The 18,880-nt window shown below is 40.1% G+C and overlaps 1 protein-coding gene across 1 annotated transcript in view; it reads right to left on the bottom strand.

Moving 5' to 3' along the window:
- Positions 1 to 1,461: 1,461 nt before the first annotated feature.
- The window catches only part of tspan17 (tetraspanin 17), a 46,976-nt gene continuing 29,557 nt past the window's right edge, over positions 1,462 to 18,880 (bottom strand). The window contains exons 2-8 of the mRNA XM_061927526.2: positions 16,438 to 16,488; positions 10,619 to 10,765; positions 6,928 to 7,098; positions 6,403 to 6,528; positions 5,030 to 5,080; positions 1,980 to 2,096; positions 1,462 to 1,769 (exon numbers count right to left, since the gene is read on the bottom strand). Coding sequence (XP_061783510.1) covers positions 1,704 to 1,769; positions 1,980 to 2,096; positions 5,030 to 5,080; positions 6,403 to 6,528; positions 6,928 to 7,098; positions 10,619 to 10,765; positions 16,438 to 16,488 — 729 coding nt within the window. The 3' untranslated portion in view covers positions 1,462 to 1,703. The remainder of the gene's footprint in view (positions 1,770 to 1,979; positions 2,097 to 5,029; positions 5,081 to 6,402; positions 6,529 to 6,927; positions 7,099 to 10,618; positions 10,766 to 16,437; positions 16,489 to 18,880) is intronic.

The following is an 18,880-nucleotide window of genomic DNA, read 5'->3' as shown; positions in this document are numbered from 1 at the left end:
TTTCCAAACAGACACATACTGTATGTACAGCCACGATGAGAAGCCACGAGGCATGATGGCCACTGACAGGGGGACGCGATGCTGCTGCTCAAAGTCTTCAAGCAGCTTCAGATGAGAAAAATCGAGACATTAAGTACAAAAAACATGGCGAGGTGCAAACTTAAACAAATAATCTGAACAAGCATATTTACACAAATAATCTGAACAATTCAACAGCCAGAGGCCAATAACATGTTAAAATGCAATTAAGTGAGCCTGTTGCTGTATGGCATGGTAACAATCTAATTCAAGTTCAAGCAGAATTCATATTACACAGAGAATCTGGATGTGCTAATCTACTTTTAACACCACCGCATGGAGGATGTTACAGCTACTGTATGTCTTTTGTAAACGGGCGCTTCCCCACTTTAAAAGAGGCGGTAAATTCACATTTAGGCTATTTAAGAAATGCTAATGTTAGCTTTGAATCATAAAGTCGAGAAGCTTTGCTTGTGGTTGATTGATATTATTTGGTCCAACTAACGGAGCAATACTCTTGCACCCTGCTCAAAACAATGAACACAATCATTAAAAAGCATATATATATATATATATATATATATATATATATATATATATATATACATACATACAGTATATATATATATATATATATATATATATATATATATATATATACAGTATATATATATATATATACACATATATATATATATATATATATATATATTTATACATATATATATTTCACATGTATACATATATTATGCATTTATACATATACATATTATACATGTATACACATGTATATATATATATTATACATGTATACATATATATATATATATATTATACATATACATATGTATGTATGTATGTTCGTGTGTATAAAAGATACAAAACACAGAAGACACAGATGTGGTAAAAGGCCCCAAACCAGCAATCCCAAGTGCCTGAGGGATGCTCTGAGAAATAACAAGTCTGCGGTTGCTAACCATAGAAATAATCTTTTTCTGCATTGACTTTGTCCATTCCAATTCACTGGAAATGGATGAAAAGAGAAAGGTATATATATATATATTTTTTTTAAGGCAGAGAGGATACAGTTCCAACCAGGCCCTGAGGTACTGTGGGCTTGTTGCAGACATGACAATCACTGGATATTAATGGCACTTTTTCCACTTTAACTCAGGCTTAAAACTCCTGAAAAGATTTGAAGTGTCAGATGTGACCAGCCAATGAAGATGACAAACAGAGCGATCCATGTGTTTGGTGCAAGGCCCCTTGCTGAGTGGCGAGAATTGACAATGTAACGCTTGACCTAAGAGAAGGGGTCATTTTTGTCTTTTAGTTTTTGTCTCCTTCCAAGGCTTCTAATCTCTCAGCTGACAAGCTTCTTTGTGCAACAACTTGCCATAAACGCACTTGTGCGAGATGGGGAGGAGGTGGGGAGGGGGGGGGGGGGGGGGGGGGGGGGGGGGGGGGGGGGTACTGCAGTATGAGACATCTTCATCCAGGATCTGCGTCAAAATCCCAGTTAGTCGGAAAAATAATGGCTTGGCTCGCAAATGTTTTTGCTGTGAGCTATTTCTTCAGAGCTAAATTCGGTTTGTGTATGTGGATGTGCAACTCAGCTCAGAGGACACATTGCCACTGTCCCTCTTCAGCTGCACAAGACAGGAGAGGTGTCTCCACCTTCAAGGTCACCAGTTAGCCATGACTGCTTTGATGTCACTGACCAGGTTTTGAGCAAGGCAGATGCCAAAAATCTGAAAATGAAAGGAGAGGATTAAGGATGCTGCTATTTAAAAAATGGGGCTGACTGCTGCTGTGCTGCAGAAATTGGCTCGACGGTGGGGTTCTTGCCACAAGGTGGCAGTAACGACACAAAATCACAGGGCCACTAATGTGAGCAGAGGCAGAGGTTTCATTTGGTAAATGTATTCAAGCAATATAATCCCCAAACAAGGTGACCTTACCTGTAAAAGTGCGATACCAACAAAGATACCAGCGACAATAATCAGGTTGTCCTGCAGCCACTTTTCAAACTGTCCTACGCAGCCTTTGGTGTAGATGTATTTCTGTCGATCCAGCTCCTTTTCAAAGCAAAAACAAATGGGCTGATTATGTAATCCACTCTGACAGGACAGCGACCTGCTGAACTCTGACCTATGACTAAAGTATCACAAAACAAACATGGCAAAAGTTTGACTCCTGTGTGGAAAATGTGAGCGATGGTTGAGTCACTCTCCCCATCAGAACATGTGGGAGTGTTTCTCAGAGGGCACAGTCAGGCCTGAACAAACCAGAGAGGCAAAGGCTGTTTCCTGTTCCATACAGATACTTCTACAGTACCGCTGTTGCACACAATGATGTGTTCAGTAATTGAAGAATGGGACATAAAATGTGCAGTGTCAAACTGTGATGGTCTTTGTTGATGCTAAAGACAAGTGAGCGTAGGAAACATTTTGTTAACATGCCAACCTGATGCTAGCTTTCAACCACTAAAGGAATAACGGTGCTACTCTGCAGCCAATTACCAAAACAGGAAGCACTAAGTTGTTCAGGTGGTTAACTTTGTCCTTTTCTGATCTGACCATTCTGTGTGCTTCCTCTCCACAAACAAGCTGCACACTGCTGATAGCTCTGGCAAAATATTAGACGTAGGGGCGTAAACATACGCAAGGAAAATGAATTCATGCCTACTCTATGTGACCAGCGGTTCATCGTACTGCAGTGTGCCTAGCAACAAGCAATCTGTCGGACTGCAGTGCAGTGAGTCGTAACTGCCACACCCCCCCACACACACACACACACGCAAACACACACAGAGAGAAGAGCGGACTGGCATAACCCAGCCGATTGCCAATTACAGAGTGGAGTAAGGCTGCTCCCTAGGCTATAACGGGCGCCTAATTATACCTGCTAGAGGAACAATCTGTTATTAAGGCAGGAAGCGTGCAGAGGAGCCTGGGTAATTAACCCAGTAGATACACAAGTTCTGCTGTGATGCCCCACTGATGTTTTTGGACATTTCTATATTGCATTTTTAACATGGGCGACATTAAAATGAGTTGGCATATGAGGCATTTAAAGCTCAGTAAAAATGAAGCTGATTGCCACTTCGCCCTCGACTGCTCTGGTCGTATCAATCAGCTCAACCTTATGAGCATTTCAGAAACATGCCATTTTTTTCCCTTTCATCAGACTGCTGCAATGGTATATATTTCAAATAAAAGTACAATATCCTGACCAAAGCTTTAAAATAAATGATGACTGCAAAGTAGGAATAAGCATTTGACAACATTTCCTTACTAAAGGGGAAATAATCAAGATATTATTTGAACATTTTTAACAGATTCCGAGAATCTCTCTCTGGATACTCTGAACTGCTGTTTCCATGCCAGCATTGTATTGATCAGAGTAATGCTGCCCTAAGGAGATCCAATAGCAGAGGTCAGCATGGATGTAGCTCCACTTCTCATAGCTGATGTCATTAAAGGGGAACATTATCACCAGACCTATGTAAGCGTCAATATATACCTTGATGTTGCAGAAAAAAGACCATATATTTTTTTAACCGATTTCCGAACTCTAAATGGGTGAATTTTGGCGAATTAAACGCCTTTCTAATATTCGCTCTCGGAGCGATGACGTCACAACGTGGCGTCACATCGGGAAGCAATCCGCCATTTTCTCAAACACCGAGTCAAATCAGCTCTGTTATTTTCCGTTTTTTCGACTGTTTTCCGTACCTTGAAGACATCATGCCTCGTCGGTGTGTTGTCGGAGGGTATAACAACACGAACAGGGACGGATTTAAGTTGCACCAGTGGCCCAAAGATGCGAAAGTGGCAAGAAATTGGATGTTTGTTCCGCACACTTTACCGACGAAAGCTATGCTACGACAGATGGCAAGAAAGTGTGGATATCCTGCGACACTCAAAGCAGATGCATTTCCAACGATAAAGTCAAAGAAATCTGCCGCCAGACCCCCATTGAATCTGCCGGAGTGTGTGAGCAATTCAGGGACAAAGGACCTCGGTAGCACGGCAAGCAATGGCGGCAGTTTGTTCCCGCAGACGAGCGAGCTAAACCCCCTATCGACCCTAGCTTCCCTGAACTGCTGACATCAACTCCAAAACTGGACAGATCAGCTTTCAGGAAAAGAGCGCGGATGAGGGTATGTCTCCAGAATATATTAATTGAAAATTGGGCTGTCTGCATTCTCAAAGTGCATATTGTTGCCAAATGTATTTCATATGCTGTAAACCTAGTTCATAGTTGTTAGTTTCCTTTAATGCCAAACAAACACATACCAATCGTTGGTTAGAAGGCGATCGCCAAATTCATCCTCGCTTTCTCCCGTGTCGCTGGCTGTCGTGTCGTTTTCGTCGGTTTCGCTTGCATACGGTTCAAACCGATATGGCTCAATAGCTTCAGTTTCTTCTTCAATTTCGTTTTCGCTACCTGCCTCCACACTACAACCATCCGTTTCAATACATTCGTAATCTGTTGAATCGCTTAAGCCGCTGAAATTTGAGTCTGAATCCGAGCTAATGTCGCTATATAGCTTGCTGTTCTTTCCGCCATGTTTGTTTGTGTTGGCTTCACTATGTGACGTCACAGGAAAATGGACGGGTGTTTATAACGATGGTTAAAATCAGGCACTTTGAAGCTTTTTTTAGGGATATTGCGTGATGGGTAAAATTTTGAAAAAAACTTCGAAAAATATAATAAGCCACTGGGAACTGATTTTTAATGGTTTTAACCATTCTGAAATTGTGATAATGTTCCCCCTTTAAACCACAAACTTGTTGAGACTGAATCATCACCGCCTCTTCTCACTCCTTTTTGCCATCTCACTCCTTTTTGCATCCAATGACTCAGCATTAATCAAACGCTTCAATATGTGATGAGTAGATAAGCAAATTCAATCAACATAATTGTTAGCAATGAACAAAATCAATTACTATGCATGACTTAAGTTGAATACAACTAAACAATTTAATGAACTGTGTGACAATACCTCCCCTTTACGTCGAACATCATAACCACACTGCGTGTTGATGACGTCCTCCTATGTGGAACAAAAACAGAGAAATACAGCTGTCATGTTTTGTCGTTCGCTCATACAAAGAGGAATATTTACTTATCAGTGATACTCGAAGAGTCCTATACTATGTTTATGAATGAGGGTGAACAGGTAGCCTTGAGTATAAAACTGTGGATCTTGTGCATGTAATTATTGACCACTTGGGGATTCTTCAATCAATCAATGAAAGTTTATTTATATATCCCTTAATCACAAGTGCCTCAAAGGGCTGCACAAGCCACAACGAGATCCTCGGCTCAGATCCCACATCAGGGCAAGAAAAAACTCAACCCAATGGGAACAATGAGAAACCTTGGAAGGGACCACAGATGTGAAACACAAGCATCATGCTGCAGTATTGCCTAGTGCTGAACAACATATACAAACTACGAACATAATAAAACAACTACTTACTGTACAATGTCTGCTCTCATTGGGATACTGACTGATGAGATGTTCATATCTTCCCGTTTAGATAAAGAATCAATACTTATGCAGGTTAATAAAAAAGGGAGCGTCTTTTTGGGTCTTTCTCGCAATCCAATTAAGTTGGATGTGAAAGTTGAGCAACTTCTCGGTTTATGGCCACAGCCTTCTACTATCCAAATGAGATGCATGATTTATAATCTAGAATCAACTTCTTCCAACTCAGGGGCAATGCAGCAGCAGCAGCAGCTCAGTATGTCAATATAGCAGCATCCTCTCTGTTATTGCGGCACCGCTAAAAGTAGTCCCTTACCGTTAAGGGCTTAAAATAAGAATATAGCTAATACTTGGTTAATATTCAGGTCACAAGATGTAAATGAAGTATTATTGCCAGTTTTTAAATGTTTTTAGAGGGCTTTATGGGCGGAATAGAAGCAATGGCATCATGAATCCCATTATCTCCATTGTTAGCTGAATTTTGCTTGCGTTTATTTACGAGTTAAAATGCATAAAAAAAGAAAAACACGTGTTCTTGTTTTACACAAGGATTTGTGAATGATAGGGAAAATTCTAAAAAAAAAGTGCAGTTGCCCTTTGGGAATATAAACTCATGCTTTTTAGTGGGACCTCTTAAGATTAATTAAGTATTGGCTCTTTTCCCTCCTTCGCACATGTCATTTTGTGATTTAGTGTTTTTCTTTTATTCCAACAGCATTCAATTATTTTGTATGTTCAGTTAATAGCATTTTTATGATGATAAGTTTGAACCTGCAATTGCGGCTTATGAAAAAGGTCATCTAAATACAAACATATCAGAGTTTCACCACCACTAATAGCACTGTATATCATTTATGGTGCATTCATTTGTTTCCATGCCTCACCGCAGGGTCTTTGACACAGCAGGAGAAGGGAACGCCACATCGCTCCCTACTGGGGTTCTGGTCAGTGCAGTTGAAGTACATGTTCAAGTCCCAGTCATCAGGCCCGAGAGCGCCACAACACGACCACTGAAAATGGAAAAGGGAATAACAGGCAGCAATGTAACTGGCAAATAGTGTACAACCAAATCGCACAGATTCTGTTTGATCTGGTCTTGAAAAGACTCTGAAAGGCAGCATCATTCAGCTTGCGTGGGCTTAACTGTGACAAGATTGCAGGCACAGATAGCGAGACAACAAGAGAATCTAATCGGCTTTATGTAGTAACAAGGCCTATTGTTTACACATGGGAACCAATTATCCCAACTGCCCCACTCATGTAATTGGATAAACACAATTATATTAATCATGACATTTATAGAAGTCTTGTCTTTTCTGCCAAGAACATTTGCCTGCAAACACGACTTGAGAAAGCCAGAACATTCTGGACCCTGAAACACTCATTTCAGGCAGCAGAGAAAGACTCACATATTCCTGGGCAAAGTCAATAAGGTTCTGCAAGTCAATGTCATCGCGGTAAGCCTTGACATTGTTGTTGATGAAGAAGTTGAGCTGGTCTTTGATCCAATCCTTAAAGACAAAGGCTAGGATTCCCGCAGTGAGCTCCATGAAGAAGATCAAACCCAGGAACACAGAGAACTAAAAAGGTCACATATAAGGGTCAGAACACAAAACGCAATACGAGTCCCATCATTGTGACAAAACAACTCTTTCTATTACCAATATGATATTATCTACTACCAATGTTACAGTGACGTGCAGTCACTGGAGGCAGGTGAGGCCGAAAATGTAAAAAGAAAATGTTTTTATTAAATTGTTATATGTATCCAGTGATTATACTATAAAGTTATTTTCCATTTAACTTCACCCGTTTTAGATTATTTTTATTTAAAATCGCTGAATTTTCACATTTGCCGTTCAAATACTGAGAAGAGACGGTGCGGTGAACAGCAGCCAGTTGAGGCACGTCACTGCGTTGTGCCTCACCATGGATTGCGGACTCGGATAACTGCTGGCCTGCAGTGCAGTGAGACCGTATTGCTATATGAATTATATTATACATTTCCATAGTTTAGTTAGCTGAGGTATATAATCTACAGTGTATTTTGTCAACAACTATGTGTGAAGTATTTCTTGTGCTGAGCGATCATAAAACGGCTGCAAAAGACGCACTGGCTGAGGCTCGCCTCCTGCACCCCCGCCGTAGAATGCACAGCAACCCCTGACGGGAGTGTTATATCAACTAAAGCCCACACTTAAACTTTCCACGTGCAAGATTGAATCTATTTAAAAAAGTTATTTCATAAGAAGCCAAAAAGTGCAAAAACAATAATGTTCGTGTTGGAGGAGTTGTGAATGACTGCAGGGCCACAACATTAGGTACACCTGCAGACTGCAGATGTACCTAATTCACAACTCCTCCAACACGAACATTATTGTTTTTGCACTTTTTGGCTTCTTATTAAATAACTTTTGTAACCTATTTTTATGGGTTTTCCTCTTTGTGATGTTAAGTTCCTGTTATGCGCTGTTATACAGTATATGCCTTGAGCTCTTATTTTGAAGGCGCTAAGAGCGGAAGTGATGACACGTTGGAGTGGAGCGGAAGTTTTTGAAAGAAGGTAAATAAAGTGGTCCTCGTGTAAACTGGAGCCTCCGTGTTTGTTATTTTGTAGTTTCATACAGTATAGGCGACATTTATAAACCCTCGGTTACACTTTTTTAAATACATTCAATCTTGCACGTGGAAAGTTTAAGTGAGGGCTTTAGTTGATATAACACTCTCGTCAGGGGGTGCATTAATCCAGCACAACAGAGGCTCATGGACTTATTTTATAAGTAAAGGTAAGACCATAATAATGCTTTTTTTTATTAAATGTGCTTTTTTGTGTGCTACAGTTTGTATGTGTAAAGTTAAAGTTAAGTTAAAGTACCAATGATTGTCACACACACACTAGGTGTAATGAAATTTGCCCTCTGCATTTGACCCATCCCCTTGATCACCTCCTGGGAGGTGAGGGGAGCAGTGGGGAGCAGTGGGCAGCAGCGGCGCCGCGCCCGGGAATAATCTTTGGTGATTTAATAACCCCCAATTCCAACCCTTGATGCTGAGTGCCAAGCAGGGAAAAATGCTGGTATGAGCTTTTAAACATAACCCGTTAACTGCTGCCAATCAAATGGTGAATAAGATACTCTTTAGGGTTCATATGTTTGTAAATCTGACTGTGATGAAGTCAGTGCCTCACCAGCCATGAACCTCACCGCACGTCACTGCAATGTTATATTATTAAACCAAAATTGTTAGTAAGACGGTTTAAATCAAGGCTTAGTCTCAATTTGCTAGGCAAAAACCACACTCCCAGAGGTACCATTAAATCATCCCTTTACAGTAAACGTAGAAGACGGGCTAATGATTAATGTAGCAAAACTCTATTAGCTCCTCTCTCTGACGCCTGACTTACTGCTGCTAATGGAAATCAGTTGAAGGTAATAGCTACTCAAAATCTTAGCCAGCAAGTTAGTCTCTGTCAGCGGAACCAAAATAAATCTCCCAAAATGCAAAGTACCGTATTTTCCGCACTATAAGGCGCACCTAAAAACCACAATTTTTCTCAAAAGCTAACAGTGCGCCTTATAACCCGGTGCGCTTTATTACGATTAATTTTCATAAAGTTTCGATCTCGCAACTTCGGTAAACAGCCGCCATCTTTTTTCCCGGTAGAACAGGAAGCGCTTCTTCTTCTACGCAAGCAACCGCCAAGGAAAGCACCCGCCCCCATAGAACAGGAAGCGCTTCACCCGCCCCCATAGAACAGGAAGCGCTTCACCCGCCCCCGGAAGAAGAAGAAAAAACGCGCGGATATCACCGTACGTTTCATTTCCTGTTTACATCTGTAAAGACCACAAAATGGCTCCTAATAAGCGATCCGGTTCATAAAAAGACGCAATCTCTCCATCCGCACACGGATTACTACCGTATTTCACAGCAACTGAACCGCACTGTGGAACGGGAGCACGTACGGTGAATATTCGCACCACAGGGAATGAAGTCATCCTTCACTGTGGTTCTAGCTTGCCATGCTAACTTCCACTCATGGTGATATTCAAAAGGAAGACCTTGCCAAAAGAGACCTTTCCAGCCGGCGTCATCATAAAAGCTAACTCGAAGGGATGGATGGATGAAGAAAAGATGAGCGAGTGGTTAAGGGAAGTTTACGCGAAGAGGCCGGGTGGCTTTTTTCACGCAGCTCCGAAGGCGAACACACCTTCACTAAGACGGGCAGACAGCCTCGGACGACATACGCTAACATTTGCCAATGGATCGTAAATGCTTGGGCAGATATTTCGGTCACAACTGTGGTCCGAGCTTTCCGGAAGGCAGGATTCACAGAACAACAGCGACACTGACTCCCGATGACTTCTACGAGACGGAACCGGCCATTTTGGATACCACGCTTGCACAACTTTTCAATTCGGACACCGAAGACGAAGAATTCGAAGGATTTACGAATGAAGAATAACTTCAGAAGGTGAGCGCTATGTTTATTTTGTGTGTTGTGACATTAACGTTCGAGCAACATTATGTTAATATTGCTCTACACCATTTTGAATTTTACTATGTTTGTGATTGCACATTTGCGTACATTTTGGGACAGAGTTGTTAGAACGCTGGTTTTCAATATATTATTAAAGTTTGACTGAACTATCTGACTGTTTTTTTGACATTCACTTTAGCGCAGCGTTTTTTTGACATTCACTTTAGCGCAGCGTAGGCGCGGCTTTTAGTCCGGGGCGGCTTATTGGTGGACAAAATTATGAAATATGTAATTCATAGAAGGTGCGGCTAATAATCCGGTGCGCCTTATAGTGCGGAAAATACGGTAGTTGTCATTGATTTAGGCTTCCAAACATTTTTCCCCAACTTCAAAAGGTACAGGGAAGGTTTGGAAGCTTGGTCAACGTTTCTTTGATGTTTAACAGCAACGAGTCACTTTTTTTGCACAGCGCAACCATCAATTCAGTGAGTCACGATAACACCTGTGACTGCGACAGCCTCTGCTCTAGCCGTGAACTGCTCTTCTAAAGATGTCTCGAATGGTTAGAATAGTGTGTGTGCGTGTGTGTGTGTGTGGTCTTTGAAGGTTACAAAGCGGCTTACGAATTTAAGTAGGAACGTGTTCTCTCTGAGTGCGCCGATGCAGCCAGCAAAGCCAAGGATGAACATAACCGCTCCGACGACGATGAAGAGCCAAACAGGGTCAAAACCTCCAAGATCTGTGATGGATGACAGATTGGACAGCACACCCTGAGGGAGAAGAAGACAAAAGACACAAAAAAAATAGAAAAAACTTTTTGACAATTTCCGCCAAATGACACAACTCTGTGATCATAAAGAGTAAAAGTTAACCTTGTGAAACTCATGACACTTGTGACTCGGCTTTTAGATTAATTTAAAATAGCCACATTTTACTTTCATTACAAAAATTAGGGCAATGCTTGTAGCTCTATGAATAAAACCGGTTTTATAACTTAGCATATTTCTGTCCAGCTGACAAAGCTGTGAAACACATGTAAAAAGAGACACACAGTTCACAGGTTTCTGACAACGTTTGCAAACATTCCCCTTCCTCTCCGCACATCCTGCTCACCACATATTTTCCTCTCACGGTCTTACAGTAAATGTAGTCTGTGCAACCCTGCTAAAATGTCAATGATTTATGCCAGGTTGTTGTGATCTAATAATAAATAACACCAAGATAAGCATCCAGAACCTTTCCTATTTGTAGTCAAAAAGTACATGGTTGTAGTGTATCCCACTGAGCAATGGGAAATATCCAAATAGTTCAAGTTAAAGTACCAATGATTGTCACACACACACTAGGTGTGGTGAAATTTGTCCTCTGCATTTGACCCATCCCCTTGTTCAACCCCTGGGTGGTGAGGGGAGCAGTGGGCAGCAGCGGTGCCGCGCCCGGGAATCATTTTTGGTGATTTAACCCCCAATTCCAACCCTTGATGCTGAGTGCCAAGCAGGGAGGTAAGGGGTCCCATTTTTATAGTCTTTGGTATGACTCGGCCGGGGTTTAAACTTACAACCTACCGATCTCAGGGCGGACACTCTAACCACTAGGCCACTAGTGACAATACTGTGTTTAGCAGTTAACATTACAATATTACATAATTCCCCATGGATGGGAATGTCAGACATATACTATGTATTCTGTATTTTAATTAGTTCCAATGAGAGTTGTCAAACTGTTTCAAGACAGGATGCTAGAAACCTTGTTAAGTTAAAGGGGGCCTATTATGCAAAACTAACTTTTCTTACCTATTGGTACCTGCTGTTGTGTATTTGGGATCTGCTTTAAGTCCCAAAAATTTGAAATCAAACCATGGAGGCATCGCGGATATATTTATAAAACAATCTTGCATTCCCTCATAGAAAACAATACGACTGGAATTTGCTCACCTGTGACGTTATTCACTTTGCACCGAGTACATCGGAGGATTATTTATAAATGGTAGAAATGTACCCGTAGTGCATTGCACGGGTCCGCCTTTGTAGTCCATGCTGTAGTCAATAAGCTCCTTCCTTTTTGCTATCCTCTTGTTGTGGGGCAGACTGGCTTGTAAATGCACACGCATCCTCCGCTGTTGCCTTTTCTAATACGAAGTAGCGTATAGTTCTAACTAGAGCTGAAACGATTCCGAGAGTAACTCGAGTAATTCGATTACAAAATATATTCGAGGAACTTTTGCTGCCTCGAGGCGTCGTTAAGTTTGTTTTTTTTAACGGCATTTTACCTCGTTTAGTAGTCAAAGCTCACGTTTCGCACGGATTGTTTAGGTATTGCACAGCGTGCTTACGTCAGATCATACGCCCTCTGCACTGTACAATACTTCTACTTTAAATACGCTTGAGTTTAGTAAACTTTTTCGCCGACATAACTCGCAATGGTAGATGCCACAGAAATCAGTGGACACGAGCCATAGCAAAACGAGGGAATTAAGAAGCCACAAAAGTTGTCTAAGGTGTGGGAACACTTCACACTAAAATCGAAGGAAAACGCAGTCGAATGCAAACATTGCTAAGTGGTGCTCGCATACCACAATAGCACAAGTTCGATGCTGCAGCACCTGTCGAGAAAGCATCCCATTGAGGGACGTCCAGAGGCGAGGTAAGTCATCTATTATCAAAAGTAAACGTAAAAGTTTTGTTAGAAAAATAAATGTTATTCGTTATGATAACCAGGATGTGTTCTTTCACTCCCGCAAACTCATCAAATGCCGCCAAAAGGTTTTGAAAACTAACAATGCTATCTGAGCTACCGTGTTCAATTAGCCTTTCATTAGTAACCACACAAAAGTAGTCGTGCAAAGATATTTGGGTTATTCAAGTCATGCAACCACATGCTACTTGGATAGCTTGCACTTGCACCCACTATAGTCTCTATAGCACAGGCGCCGATCTACATTTCTGCCAGTGGGTGCTCGCCACTGTGGAATCTGTCCTCCTGTATGGCTGCGAAAACTGGTTCCTCACCTTTCTTAGCATAATTGAGACCCCACAAGGTGATATCTTGCATGGGGCTCCACTCCGATTGAGATTGACCGTCATGTTTAGCTCCTTCCATTTTGTAATGATTGCTCCAACAGTGGACCTTTTTTCACCAAGCTGCTTGGCAATTTCTCCGTAGCCCTTTCCATTCTTGTGGAGTTGTACAATTTTGTCTTTGGACAGCTCTTTGCTCTTAGCCATGCTGAATGTTTGGGTCTTACTGATTGTATGGGGTGGACAGGTGTCTTTATGCAGCTAACGACCTCACACAGTTGCATCTGATTCAGGATAATACAGTGGAGTGGAGGAGGACTTTTAAAGGCGGACTAACAGGTCTTTGAGGGTCAGAATTCTAGCTGATAGACAGGTGTTCAAATACTTATTTTCAGCTGTATCACACGAATAAATTGTTAAAAAATCATAGAGTGTGATTTCTGGATTTTTCTTTTTAGGTTATCTCTCATACAGTGGACATGCACCTACCGTGAAAATTTCAGACCCCTCCATGATTTCTAAGTGGGAGAACTTGCAAAATAGCAGGGTGTTCAAATACTTATTTTCTTCATTGTATGTGTTTTAATCTCAAAAAAGTTCTGATGTCAAAATGAACATTGATTACTATTTTGCAAGCAAAGAATGCAATGATCTGTATTGCATTCTTAAAATTTAAAACTGTTGTCGTGTTTAATTAAGTAGTTTGTCTTTTTATATTGTTTATGTATTCTTGGCAGGTTGAAAACAGCTCAGCGGATTTGCGTGGAGAAACCACCATTTAAACAGCACCGTATAATAATCATCAAAAACGCACGAGAGACAATAACTTTGTTTATGCAGTCACACCACACAGCACATAGGGCTGTGAGCGCACCTGTTTTTACTATCACACACAAATTGGCACAATCAACAACGGACGCATTTCAGCTGTGCGTGTCAGCCTTCAATAATGAAAACAGGCGTTTAGGAAATACAAGACAATTAGGCCAAACACAATAATTGAGGGCACATCTTAACATGTATAATTAAACCTTAATTAAGCAAAAATATTGCTACGGTCCGGCTGCACCAAATAATAATATAAATCCATTTAATAAAGTCAAAATACAAATAAGGCAACAAGAGAAGTATCCCACACTTCTCTTTTGTAAAGTAAATTTGTACAGCCGATATGGGCATCTACATCAACAATATGATTTCCCTGAGAAGCTGGACAGGACAAAAAAAATATATAAGAAATTAAGCAAAAATATGATTTATTCGATTAATCAATCGGGATATTCGATAGAATACTCGATTACTAAAATATTCGATAGCTGCTGCTCTAGTTCTAACTTATATCTGCCAGTAGACTCGCTATGGGAGCACTAAAAACTACAACACAGCTGATGGGGGGAAGACGCTGTCGAACTGGAGGCACATAAATAAGACTGCCCACAAAATGATGCATCCTGAGAAACAGTCAGAAAGCAGTTTGAAAATGGTCTGTAAAACATAATTTATGCAAAATTTTCAAAAAAGAACCACCACTACATGTTAATTACACCCCAACGAAGTATGTTTAATGTAGAAAAAAAAATCATAATATGACCCCTTTACAGCAGAAAATGAGCCACAATATCTTATCTTTTAACTGAACGTAAGACCTCTGACTAGGACAGATAGCATTGATTCAAAGCAGGATGTGACACAATTCAAATCAAAACATGCAACAAATGAATAAAAACAGGAAACATTCTTACAGTGCTATGTCACCTAAACTATATACAGAGCTTATGTGGTGAAATGTTTTTTCATTTAATTGTAAATAACTTCAATGTTTTTTTACTAGGAAATAAAACTACTAGTATTGTCATTAGAAGAAAGTCAATAGAGAAGTTTATTTATTGAAATTTACTGAATTTTAGACTTAGACATAGACTTCCTTTTTATTGTCATTCCACAATATAGTGAGTTTGCAAACAGCTGAAATGATTCACAAAGCAAACTATAACCTCCAACCCAAAAACATACAACAATTATTTTCAACGAAAGAGGAAAAATACAACCTCAGAGAACAATGCATCTTCAAACATTTGTATGCACATACAACACTTAAAACCTTCAGTATATCAGTATGTGGAATTAAATTATGGAATGGATTAAGGAAAGAAAATAAAACACTGTACTGATCCATTTTAAGAAACTGTTCAAACTCAAAGTATTAAAGTAGTAAAGTAGTTAAAGACCCATGGTAAACATTCTGAATGTATTGATAATGTTAATCACCTCACTCAATGAAATACAACTTATGTCACTATTTATTATTTAAATTTTAATGTAATCATTTATGGAGTGTATTGTGAATAAATTGAGAACAAGAAGTGAACAAACGTGTTAGCAATTGCTATCAAATAGAAAAGGGGTTGGATTAAATAAACTCTGCTTCTTCCTACTTCTTTTCAAACATGTTGAAAAGAGAAACTGGAAAATGTGGTGTATCATGCTGTAATTGTATGCATGTTCGAAATACACTCAAACCATAAACCATAATGTTATATCTTCTTCCATAGATATGTATGATGTTTTAATAAAAAGCATGAGTAAACAAAAAGAAAAAGACAAAACAAAAATACTCTCATTTTAATGTAAGACATTTTGCTAATGCCCAGGAAGCGAAGGTCTAACACTTTAAAAATCAATTCCCATTGTACCGAGTCAGGGGAAACAATACTGTATTATTATGTTTTTATGCTGGGCTGAAGAATAAAATTGCCATCACTTTAATGTAAGCACGAAGCAATAATACATGCAGACGAGCTGGCTTTAATGCAGCGGGGATGAAAATAATTATTTTAGGCCCTGAAACCCAAACTAACCATTATGCCAATCCAGTACCTGCTATTCATCATTCAGGCTGATCCCTTTAAATTATTCATGTTGCTCCACAAAGGGACTCGGGTTCAGGCCAATTTGCACTGAGTTTATGACCACACAATACTAATTAAAACATGCTACCACACAGGTGCGCTATTCAGGGGACTGGACAGAATAATTTCAAGATAATTAATGAACAAATCCACTTTTAACAATGATTGGAAGAAGTTTTAACTGATCCACTGATAATGACAGGTTGCTGACAGGAAGCTCTTTGACAATGGAACACAATTGCAACAGAAAGATGACCAACACTTAAAGTATATTTACATGCAATTTGTAAAAACTCTGGTGCACCAACTTTTTTTCATCTTGGAAGAAACCATATTTTAATACCATCTGTTGCTGTATATGTTTTAAAGAATGATGACATTGGTAAGTAATGCAAACAGAACAGGTCGTAACCCAGACGTTTTGTATTTCTTGTTTTTTTTTCGGGTAAAAATATTAAAAGAATGTACGCTGTACAATTGAGCACTGTGTGTTTGTGTGTATTTGTTCAGACTCACCTTCTCCGCCCATGCCCACAGGCCTATAGCAAGGAATGCCGCTCCCAGTAACTGTAAAACAAAGCAAAAACGGGGGGCTTCTGTCAGACAGAACACCAACAATGTAACATGTATATGGTTGCATGTCAGGTACGGTGGTATTCCCTGTCAGCATACATAATACTTAACAATAGATTCTATACACAAACAATTGCAAATGTGAAAACAAATCTGCAAAAATCGGCATCACCTTCATGTGGAGCTTAATCTCATTGAGCAAAACCCTCAAGCTGAAAAACAGGTTTTCCAAGCCTTTAAAAGATAATTTAATTCTGACAGGATGTCTTGTGGACAGACTTCATCATTTGAAGGTTGAATTCATTGCTCCAGGTCACTGAAGAGGTTGAGGATGTGATAGCCTGAGGATTAGGGAAATCTTTCCAGTATTAAGTTCATGTCCCTGTGAGGGATATACGAAACCCAAAAACCAGTGAAAATGGCACGTTGTCCATCCATCCATCCATTTTCTACCGCTTATTCCCATGGCACGTTGTGTAAATCGTAATTAAAAACAGAATACAATGATTTGCAAATCCTTTTCAACCTATATTCAATTGAATACTATGCAAAGACAAGCTACTTAACGTCCGAACTGGTAAACTTTGTTATTTTTTGCATATATTAGCTAATTTGGAATTTGATGCCTGCAACATGTTTCAAAAAAGCTGGCACAAGTGGCAAAATTAATGAGAAAGTTGAGGAATACTCATCAAACACTTATTTCCAACATCCCACTGTTGAACAGGCTGATTGGGTGCTATGATTGGGTATACCTGTAAAAGCAGCTTCCATGAAATGCTCAGTCATTCACAAACAAGGATGGGGCGAGGGTCACCACTTTGTGAACAAATGCGTGAGCAAAATGTTGAACAGTTTACGAACGACATTTCTCAATGAGCTATTGCAAGGAATTTAGGGATTTCACCATCTACGGTTTGTAATATCAGCAACCTCTTTTTCATGGACGCCCCTGCTTATTTCAGCAAGACAATGCAAAGCCACATTTTGCACGTGTTACAACAGCATGGCTTTGTAGTAAAAGAGTACGGGTACTAGACTGGCCTGCCTGTAGTTCAGACCTGTCTCCCATTGAAAATGTGTGGCGCATTATAAAGCGTAAAATACCACAACGAAGACCGCGGACAGTTGAACAACTTAAGCTGTACATCAAGCAAGGATGGGAAAGAATTCCACCAGAAAAGCTTAAAAAATTGGTCACCTCAGTTCCCAAATATTTACTGAGTGTTGTTAAAAGGTAAGGTGATGTAACACAGTGGTAAAAATGCCCCTGTGCCAACTTGTTTGAAATGTGTTGCTGCGATTAAATTCTAAGTTAATAATTATTTGCAAAAAAAAAATCAAGTTTCTCAGTTCGAACATTAAATATCTTGTCTTTGCAGTCTATTCAATTGACTATAAGTTGAAAAAGATTTGCAAATCATTATATTCTGTTTTTATTTACGATTTACACAACGTGCCAACATCTCTGGTTTTGGGTTTTGTATATGCAGTAGCTGGGTGGGAGCTTGCATGACTCTTTCAGATGGTTTAATTATTGGATTATCCTTGTGAAGCCCCAAACTGTTTCTGAAGAAAACAGTAAAAATTACCAATCAAAGTCTATGACAATAAAAACAATTGATGTCTGCTACAAAGTCATACTTCAATATTTAGTTGATGATGCAGGTGCCAACATCCTTAGATAAAAATACAATACAAACTAGGGATGTCCCGATCCGGTATTTGGATCGGATCGGCCGCCGATATTTGCCAAAAAATGCGTATCGGCAAGGCATGGGAAAATGCCGATCCAGATCCAGTTTAAAAAAAACTCCGGTCCGTGTTTTCCAACGCACCAATTTAAATAATACATTCCACTTTTCTGCTGCTCCCTAATTTCTGTTCCGCATTTTCCAGCACACCTTCAACACATCCACAGGTCTGTGGATTCTCACGCAGTTGCTTTTAGCTGCTGGCATTACACGACAGGCTCTTCTCACTCTTTCCTGTGTCTCCCTCTCACAGACAGCAAGCGCACCTTCTTACACACGTCACATACTGTCACGTCATACGTCACATACTGTACGTATACGCCCTTTCCCAGCAGAGAGGTAGCAGCATGGCTAACGTTAGCTGTGATGCTAGCGCAGCCGTGTGACCAACGTTCCCTCTAAGGTGCGCACTGCTCAAGCGTCCTCTGCGCATAGCAATTATATGCCACGCACAAAATCAAATAAAAAAATAAGCGCATAACAATTTTCTACACACGGACACGACAGAGAAAACAGTTTTCGTCATCATTGTTCAAATATTGTAACGTCTGTCGAGACGCTTATCTCCATTCGGTGCCACACGTCCACACCATCAAAATGCCGAGGCAAAAATTTCCACATCAACACTGTAT

The sequence above is a fragment of the Nerophis lumbriciformis genome, linkage group LG35, assembly GCF_033978685.3.
Source record: "Nerophis lumbriciformis linkage group LG35, RoL_Nlum_v2.1, whole genome shotgun sequence".
Lineage (NCBI taxonomy): Eukaryota > Metazoa > Chordata > Actinopteri > Syngnathiformes > Syngnathidae > Nerophis > Nerophis lumbriciformis.
Note: the sequence above shows the minus strand (reverse complement) of the source record. Positions and strands in the feature narration are given on the sequence as shown.